Source organism: Trachymyrmex septentrionalis, unplaced genomic scaffold, assembly GCF_001594115.1.
Source record: "Trachymyrmex septentrionalis isolate Tsep2-gDNA-1 unplaced genomic scaffold, Tsep1.0 scaffold11, whole genome shotgun sequence".
Classification (NCBI taxonomy): domain Eukaryota; kingdom Metazoa; phylum Arthropoda; class Insecta; order Hymenoptera; family Formicidae; genus Trachymyrmex; species Trachymyrmex septentrionalis.
In genome coordinates this window covers 4,925,613-4,935,956 of record NW_017304228.1, presented here as the reverse complement: position 1 = coordinate 4,935,956, position 10,344 = coordinate 4,925,613, and the positions used below count along the sequence as shown (strand labels likewise).

At 33.3% G+C, this 10,344-nt stretch overlaps 1 protein-coding gene across 1 annotated transcript in view; it reads left to right on the top strand.

Annotated features, from left to right (window-relative positions):
• Positions 1-10,344, top strand: part of LOC108751028 (adenylate cyclase type 3-like) — a 19,766-nt gene that overhangs the window by 3,586 nt on the left and 5,836 nt on the right. The window contains exons 2-6 of the mRNA XM_018490961.1: positions 2,469-2,848; positions 4,356-4,640; positions 5,592-5,881; positions 7,113-7,441; positions 8,225-8,557. Coding sequence (XP_018346463.1) covers positions 2,469-2,848; positions 4,356-4,640; positions 5,592-5,881; positions 7,113-7,441; positions 8,225-8,557 — 1,617 coding nt within the window. The remainder of the gene's footprint in view (positions 1-2,468; positions 2,849-4,355; positions 4,641-5,591; positions 5,882-7,112; positions 7,442-8,224; positions 8,558-10,344) is intronic.

Genomic DNA, 10,344 nt, shown 5'->3' with positions numbered 1-10,344 from the left:
TTTTTCAACCTTGCGTGATCAGTATTATTGAATATATATTTCATTTTAGTTTTATTTATTTTATTTCATTTTAGTTATATTTTACGTATAATATTTATTATATTGTAACATGGATTCTAATAAAGCGATATTGATGCTCGAGAATCAAAATCTAAACATACCGTCGATACTCTACGTCAATTCATCAATATTAACTACACACGATCAATAATATTGGTTGGTATTTGTTAATGTACAGTCACCTTTATGCATAATTTCAAGTTTACGATGCGTTCGCTGAAGAAGATATCAGGAAATTGAGAAAAACTCGTGAAGCGCGATTGCATCATGACATTTTCTCTCTTTAATTCTTTCTTTTTCACACTCTCTCAATATTTTCTCTGCAATTCATTTCATCGCAGAGAATAACACAATTATTGGATTAAATGAAACTCGCTGGAGTTTCTCAGACCTGGAAAATGTATTCCACTGAAACCGCCATATGACACAACCATTTTTTTAAATATTTTTTTATTCATTTGTAACTTTTTGTTAAAAAAAAAAAAAGAAAAAAACGTATTATAGTATTCGAAGCATAAAAGAATACTAAATGATTAATAGAAATCGACAAATACGTGTATAAATCGTAGAGAATTTTAATAATTACACAGTATCATCGAGCTATAGTTCAGCTGATGTAGTAAACAGTACAGGTGCATCGGCCGAGGTATACAAAACTTTCGGCAGCAAATATCGTGTGAAAGCGAAAGCTGGAAGTAGACATGCGGCACGTGGCACCTGTCGTTAGTAACACTCGAGTAGAGTTTGGTCAATGGTAGTTTAAAATAGAGAGCGACAAAGATACAGGCACGTAATGAGAGCGAAATAGAGTGAAAGAGAGAGAGGGGGGGGAGAGGAGAGAGAGGGGGAGGGGAGAGAGAGAGAGAGAGAGAGAGAGAGAGACAAAGAGAGCGTGAGAATGGCGCTGCGCAACGATGCGAGAGGTTGCCTTTCGATACGCGACGCGCTCGATGCTTTTTCATTGGAAATGAACTGACTACCGTTCACTAACATGGTGGAGTATCACCCGGAAGAGTGACCTCGCGATTGAGATATCGATTGCGTTGGTTGTCAACAAAAAAAAATGCCGTACAAATATATTGGCCTTACAAAGATTTTCTATTCAATTCTGAAGACAAATCTAGTTGCTTATTTTGTTTATTTCTTTTTTATTTTAAATATTATGCTAAAGGCAGTAATTCTGAAATATATTAAATAAAAATAGTTTCGTAGCTCCAAGTATAAATTAAATATAAGTAAAACGCTTATAGGAGTCTCCGCGAGTATTAATGCGTAAATAGTATGTATAGTATACGGCCGGTCTGGCGCTAATCGCTGCGCGTGCTCTTAGCACCAAGCCATTATCGTGTGTATCCTGATATATTTATAAGATGATAAGGTATATGTATAATTTGTAAACAGCCTGTAGTTAAATGCAAATATGCAGTTAACTTCTTATTGGTAAGTTCCAATTATTTACGAAATATATCTTATCGCATTATAGATACGAGGGTCGTTTTTTGAAAAGTTTTGAGTCTCAACATGAAGATGATATTACTCGTTAAAACCATTCTGATACGATTCTACAATCGTACGTTTTTTGCAAGATACCTGTGAAAATTGTAGCCATTTTGGACGCTCAGTTGTTGTTTGAGAATCATTTGTGCCAATCGATGTTAGTATTTTCATTTGACGAAAATCTGTGTCCTCCGAGCCTAATTTTTAGCCTAGGAAACAGGAAAAAGTCGTTGGGGATCAGATTTAGTGAATACGATGGGTAATTAATTAATTTGAATCGCAATTCGTAAATTTTTGTTATGATGATCGTCGAAATTTGATTTTTTCCATTTTTACAAAAACACTAACATCGACTGGCATAAATGATTGTCAAACAACAACTAAGCGTTAATTAGTCAAAATAGCTATAATTTTTACAGGTATCTTGCAAAACATATACGATTGTAGTATGACTGTAGCAGAATAATATTAACGAGTAATACCATCTTCATGTTGAAGCTCAAAACTTTTCAAACGCCCTTGTATATCATTTACGCACTATCAACTGCAGAGACTCACATACACACAAATAGGCATTTTATTTATATTTGACTAAAATATATTGCGTTTATATTTAATTTTATGTTAAATATTAATTTTATATTAATTATATATATATATATATATATATATATATATATAAATGCTTGAATCTAAATGACAGATTGCGAACAGTAATAGACAATGAAGTTATTAAGCTTTGAAGTTTGACTTGCAATATTTTCAGTGTTAGTACTATCTCTAGTAATATAATAATATTTAATATAAAATAAAGAGAGTCTATAATAAGTAATCTCGCCAAGTGACGCGACTAAACCTCTGCCACAGTGCTAGACACTCGTAAAGTTAGCTTCATAAAAAACGTCCTGTAGATCCTGACGATGACGCTCTTCATCGGCGCCTCTATTTTGGGTGCCTGCGGCTATTACCTGGCGGAGTTCCAGCAGCGTCGTGCGTTTTTGGAGACCAGGCAGAGCCTGGAGGTTCAGCTGATGATCGAAGAGCAGAGCGCGGAGCAGGAGCGACTGTTGCTGAGCGTTCTGCCGGAACACGTCGCGGTCAAGATGCGGCAGGACCTAGGCGCGTCTTTCGACACACAATTCAAGAAGATCTATATGTCTAGGCACGAAAATGTGTCAATACTGTATGCTGACATAGTCGGCTTCACCGCAATCTCGTCGACCTACAGCGCCAGCGAGCTAGTCAAGATACTCAACGAGCTCTTCGCGCGATTCGACCAGCTCAGTGAACGGTACATATTTTTAAAGTTTTTCCTTTTTAATCCTCCAGAACTGATGTAGATCTGTCGATCTCACTCAATTGTCAATACCCTTCTGGAATTGGCGGTGCGTCTATTTGACGTTGAAACTCGTACGAAAAGAAAGACTTCGGAAAAATTAAAAATTTTGCTATATACAAATCTGAAAATAATTTTGTTGGACCATCAAAATAATTATGTTAAAAATTAAAAAATAATAAGTTATGCTACAAAAAATTTTGATATTCTGATAGCAACCAGAGTTTGAGTTTCCCCAATACAATTATTTTGATAATCAAACAAAATTATTTTCAAATATATACCTAACAAAATTTTAAATTTTCCAGTAAAATCTTTCCGTGTAATTATATTTTCTACTCTATATTACATCTGCAAATTTGATTTATTGTTATTAAATAATAATTATAGTTATTAAAAATAAATATTAAATATTAATTTAATATTTATTTTTTTTTATATGAATTATTTTTATATTATATAATGCCATTTTGATCCCTCGAAATTAATTAGTAAAATCAATTAGCCTCTTAATCAACTTGTATTAAGTAGATTTCACAGATCCAGTGTCATACAATAACCGTGTATGTAATAGATTTTAGTGTCAATTTTAGAAGATTAATAAATACATTAACATTGCTATCTGCTCAATGCAGCTTTTATATTAAGGCAGAGAAGAATATTTAATACCAGTAAATTTAACAGTTAAATTTAACATTTTTACATTTTCTTATTACATTTGCGCATTTTTATATTCGCTCTATCGATTTTACAAGTGAAGAACAGTACACACAAGAGAAACGCTGCAGTTCTGGCAGATCGATATTCTAATTACTCAGGTCTGAACGATTCAATTCGACTAATAATTAATACTGTAATTATTTGAAGAATTAAGTTATTTGGAATTATTGATAAATTTGGAACAGTCGAATATTTAAAAAAGATTAAATATCTGTCATCTGCGATAGCGAGTTATTTTTGTCTCCATTCGTTATATGCATGTTAAGAGAGATTTCGCGTGTTATCGAATGCTAATCGTAAAACGGTACGGCAAAAGTGGTAGAATTCCGTAACTTGCGCGTTTCATTTCCGCCGGCGATAATGAAAATTGTATGATCGGTCTGACGACGGAATTGACTCCATCAGTGAGTTCCCTGTCGATTTTGTCTTTGACTACTTTGACTCCGTGAATCCTGCCGCAGGGGGAGGTCCTTCAAGGATACCAGCAATCAATATCCCTGGGGACCAGGGTTTTCCATCGCTGCCAAATATATTTTGCAGCTTACGTGATCATCGTCTGTCGTCACATAATATTTTATTTATAGTCAAGAATATATATTATATATATCCTTTTTTTACACATACATACACACACACACACACATACACACACACACAAATTAATATAGAAATTTCCTTCCGATTGAATAGGACTAGACATAGTAATGAGAATTATGCAATATGTATGAAATCTTATTCACAGATACGAGCAAATGCGCATCAAGATCTTAGGGGATTGTTATTACTGCATAAGTGGCGCACCTGTCGAAAGGCCAGATCACGCGGTCCTCTGTGTGTATATGGGTTTGTCTATGGTGGAGGCGATTAAATATGTTCAGCAAACGACCAACAGCCCCGTCGACATGAGGGTGGGCATTCACACGGGTGCGGTACTCGCCGGGGTCCTCGGACAGAGGCAATGGCAGTTCGACGTCTACAGTAAGGATGTCGAGCTAGCAAACAAGATGGAGAGCAGTGGTAGGGCGGGGTAAGAAAAGCTTCTTATATATAAAACCGTTTAATTTGGGAATGCAATTATAGATGCGTCTATTACATTTGGGAATTAATTGCAATTGGATTAAAAGAGTCTTTAGTTAACGCTAAGTGTATTCCGTTTTATCTTAACTTTTTAGTTACTTATATGATGAGAAATATTATTTTATCCGATATTAACGCGATTGAGCGAAAGGATAATATGATATTCTACACGGAAAGAATTTTGTTGAGGTATTTAAAAATTTAGTTAGATACAGATCTAAAAATAATTTTGTTGAATTAATGTATATAAAAATGATAAAAGTATAAAGGTAACTATACAAATTTTATGTACAGTTATCGTACACACTGAAAAAAATACTAAATTTTAATAAATTATTTGTTTGAATAATTGTAAGCAAATATTTATTAGATATAAACATATATTTATTTGATGCAAAAATCGTTAATTTGATTTAACTATCATTTTTTTATTAAGTATTTATTTACTGTAAATAAATTTTTATTCAGTACTGTTCAAAGAAATATAGTATATATTAAGATTTAGTAAATTTTTTTTAGTGCATATTGTTGAGTAAATTACTTTACAGTTATTGCAACTAAAAGCATTAATTCAATTATGTATAATAGTTGTCACCTTTAGAGTTACTACTATGTCTTTTTTTGAGTGTATCACGATGATTATGAGAATATATCAAATTAGTTATTAGAATGTATCAAAATAATTATGTAGGATGTTCAAGCACAATATTGCAAAAAGTTTTGACATTTTAATGATCAGCTTGAACGTCCTAATTAGTTATTTTGATGATTTAACAAAATTATTTTCAAATCTGCGACTAGCTAAATATTTAAATACTTTAGTAAAAAAAAATTCTTTCCGTGTACTTATTCGTTGAGAAAAGTCTGAACGCGAAGTGCATAAATAAACAAACGTTTTAAGGAGAGTACACATCTCGAATTCGACGCTGAGTTTCCTAAATGGGGAATTCGAGGTCGAGCCGGCGCACGGGGAGGATCGGGAAGAGGCACTCCAAAAAGCTGGCCTCGTCACTTACTTCATTGTAAGAGCCTTAAAGCCATTTAAACCAGCGGTGACGAAAAGCCTCGCGTCACTGGCGGACGCAGAAAACTCGCAAAGAATAATAGAGAATGTGCAAGACAAAGTGGACAATATTCGAGAGGATTCCGAGGAATTTCAGCAACGTCTAAGGAAGAAACTTGACAGCAGAGGTAAAAATGAAAAAGTCAGACATTTTAAGTTGAAGTTGGGGAACGTTAAACTCGGCGAAATTAAATTCGAGGAGATTGGGAATGGATCGTTGTTTTATTTCGACTCGGTAAGCGGCTTAAAAATCCGCGCATGCGTTCGCAAAGTGTTACTCTCATCGGTTGCGAATTATCGACTCTCAAGCGAAAGCGTGTCACTATGTTGATTAACATTCAATTACATAACAAATTTCATTAAAATCGCCAAAATAATCTTTTCTTTAGGGGTTACATCTAAAAATTTTAAATACGTTTCCCATATATTACATTTTAATTGAGTAACACTCTAATAAACCATTTTGTATTTTTGACTTAATTATTTGTTCATAAATTGACTTTTCTATTACCATTATTTGCAGTTTTAAATACATTCGAGATCTATTGACGGAGACCGACAATTTGTTTTACATTTACGAAACAATTTCACGTTCTTAGAATCTTTAAATACATTAAAATCAGGATTTTTTAATCTTGCAAACGAATAAAACGAAGAATATAACTTCAGCAAGATAAATCGATAAAATTTCATTCTTTAAATGGTAAATTGATCTATTAGAGTGTTTCTTATAGTATTATATTTTTACTGATTTTAAATGCCTGACTGTCAAATTTATAAGAAGAGCAGAATTTTTGAATAACATGCATAAAATTTTATAAATTTTGATATTTTCTGACATTTACTGGTTGATAAAATTTTACTTTCTTAATATTAAGTTTTATGTTAAATTCTTATGTTAAATATATTCGATTTAATAGGATATTTTATAATATATTTTTTTGCGCTAATTTCGTTTGCCAAATTTACGAGGAGAATAATTTCTTTATCTTTTCTGCTTAGAAATAAATAAATGATTTATAAGGAATAGCTTTTAAATTTAATATGATTTTTTACTTGTTATAAAAGACTTAAAACATTTATTTTATTCATTTAATTTAATTAATTGAACTTCATACGCGCAAACTGTTGTTAGAAAAATACATAAATTTTTAAAAAGAGATATTATAAAAAATTGAAGCCCATAAGATAAATTCTAACCCTATTTTCGGAAACAGCATTAGAAAATACATAAGAGAATCAGTCAAAAAATATCCAAATTAACAAAATAAGTGTAATAATAATCCAATGTCAATCGATGGACATCCGGCTTATTAACGACTCAACCTTAATGTGACGTCAGCGTACGAACACTCGTAGGTGGTGGAACTGACCTGAAAGGTCACGCCTCTTGGTTGACACTACGGTTCAAAGATCCGAACGTAGAAACGGCGTTTCACAGCGTCGAGGAAGCCTTCTCGCCCCTGTCGCTTCTTGGTGGACCTCTGGTCACGATGTGCGCAGCCCCGGTCTGGAAGATGCAGCCCTGGGGACCGTTCACGTGGGGTGGCGCCGGGGTGGTGACTCTTTTCGGCATCGTGCTGGCCGGAGCTACCTGCTTGGGTAGCGCGGTTAGGGCGGCGTGGTTCAGGAGTACCCTCGCACTCCTAATGATATTCTCCCTCATAATCTTTCTGCTGTTAGATATGGTACGAATTTGAACAACTGCGTTTGATCAATACTTGTTGCTGCAGCTCGACCGCTCGCACAGTTGAATTTTCTCTTTCTATCTTAATTCGCTTATGTTAGAAATTCCAGATTAATTTTTTTTACGGAAATTTTGAACTTTTTTTTCAGCAAAAATTTAATAAACTGCACTTGTTATATAATTTTCAACATTAAAAAACAGACCTACTCTGGTGAAAATAAAGATCGGAGACGAATCAAATGTAAGGGAAGAGTAACATAGAAACGTAAACAAAATTTCTACACGAAAAGAAAGTAATAATTATTTTTGTCGAAGTATTATATTATAGTATACTTAGCAAAATTATTCTTTCCGTATAAGAAATTAAAATCAGTAAAGCTTAAGAGAATCGTTTAAAGTGCTTTTAAAACGCTTCTTCTATTTTCCTATTTCCCTATTCTAGTTTGCTCTTTAATTTTTATTTTCGCTAGGATTAGGATATTATTGTTCATACTTTTATTACCTTAAGACGTCTCAATTTTTGATACAAATTTTTGATTAAAATATTAAGTTTTTCATAAAAACTTATAGCGAATTTTCGGTTAGATACACTATAGTGTATATTAAAGATTAAAGCCTTTATATATACATCGAGTTAATGTGTATAAAAGTAGAATGTACAATTTGTACGACGGTTTTAATGTGCTGTGCACCACTGAATGCATCCAATCGAATTTGCTATTAGTTTCTCTAAAGTAGGCAAATAATATTAGCTGTACATAATTTTTATATTTGTTTTACGTAGGCTAACTGCGCGATCATCGACGACATCGAGCCACCGAAAAACACCACCCTAAAGTGGTCTCCGCGATGTCCATACCCTTCTTATTACTCATACGTCGGCGTCCTTGCGCTGGTCGCTATCTCGATGCCGACATATCTCTGTTACCTGACCAAGGCGTGCCTGATGTACTTCCTTGCCGGCGCGCAGTCCTGCATCAATGTCCTGTTCCTCGCATCGAGCCTCGACAGAGAAGAAATGGCGTGTTATCAGAACACCATATACTTTCCACTAAAATATTCGTTAGCGGCCACTTTGTTTACTATCGCGACCGCGTTAGTCATCGTGGCGAGATACGTAAGTACAAAATGTTTTACTTCGAAAGATTTTTAATTGTTATGAATATCGTCGAGACTTATTCCATCTTATTATAGCGATTCGTTATTGTTAAAAATGTTGACATTGACAATGGTCGATTGTCGCAAGGTTTAACGGGAAAATACACTGGCTGCATTTACGTGCCGATCGATTTACGGTGTGTTGCAGCACGCGAGAATAGAACGACTAGTGAAAATGATTCCTTCCTTCAAGGTCGACATGTCGATAAAAGAATAATCAATTCTCATGGGTCTATAAAACCGCGATGACGATTGCCTCAACGATCTATTCTGTGTCACGTTAAATATAGATATTAAGTGTGATATCGTAAATTCACGTTATTATTCGTACAAATTGACACGTTACATTTTTATTAATTGCGTACTCTATTTTAAATATACCGAATTAAATTATTTTGGTTTTTATTACTGAAATCATACTCCACTTCATGTACAAGAAAATGAGTCGAACGCGCTATTGTTTGCTCAAAATAATCCGGCAATCGGTATTTGGACGTAAATCGAAACATAATCCATTTACGGATAGCCATGATGACGATTTCAATCGAGAAATTGGACCTCGAGTAATTTGCGATTTTTGAGTGGATTTTTTATGGCGCGTTGAATGACACTTTATCCGCCTAGCATCCTCTATCTGCTATCAAAAACACCGAATAAGAGAAAAGGGAAAGCAATTTCACGGAATTTTTGTCCTAACGAAACATTTCCTGTCCAGTATCGTCAGAGACATAATTCGCGCGCGAGTTTAGAACGCGAGAAATTCCATAGTCGAGTTCGATTAAAGATTATATAATTTTGCTATACAGAAAGAACGGTTTTGCTGATATATCTACAAATTTAGTATCTGAAAATAATTTTGTTAAACTATTAAAATAATTATGCAGGACATACAAATTGATTGCTAGAATTTCAGAACTTTTTGCAACATTGCTCATGTTTGAGTTTCCCTTTATAAATATCTTTATGGTCTAACAAAATTATTTTTAGATTTGTATGTATCTAAATTTTTTAACAAAATCATTCTTTCCATTCTCAGAGTAACGTTGTGCTACTCTAGCTGGAATTCTAAATATTACAGTTAAAACATATCATTGGTTTTTGTATCTAGTAGAAAATTGTCTGTCGTATGTAAAATTTATAGCAGCAATATTCTAACAAAATGTAGAACAAAATGTAGGTCTCATAATCCAATCAGAACTGAATGAATCACAGTCATTTTTATATTCTATTATTTGATTGAACGTCACAGAGAGATTTTCTTGCTAAATTTGACAAATGATTCAGATATATGAAAAGCAAAATTCCAAAATGCATTTTGTCTAAAATTTCATTTTTTCAGTTAGAGATGGCATAATGTTGAAAGACACATATTATAATATAATCTACTCTGAGATGTTTAGAAAGCATTTTTTTTATTGTGTTAATTTATATGCTGAAAAACTATAGATCTTCCGAAGTGCATTATGTTTTTTTAACTAGACAGATAAACAAAATGCATTTGTTTAACATTTTTAGCAATTATTTAACAATTTTGTTTAATATTTCACATCCTTCTGATTGGCATGTTATTTTCTGTAAAGTAATTTTCTTATGTGCGGAATTTCATCTTCTGAAAATCACAAATTTTCGACAAAATGCATTTTGAAAATCTGCTCCTCGTATATTCTTTCTCTGTTATCTATTGATTACAAATATATGCTATGTTCCAGTGTGTGCTAGTCCTTTATTTTAGCTAATTTTTCGTAT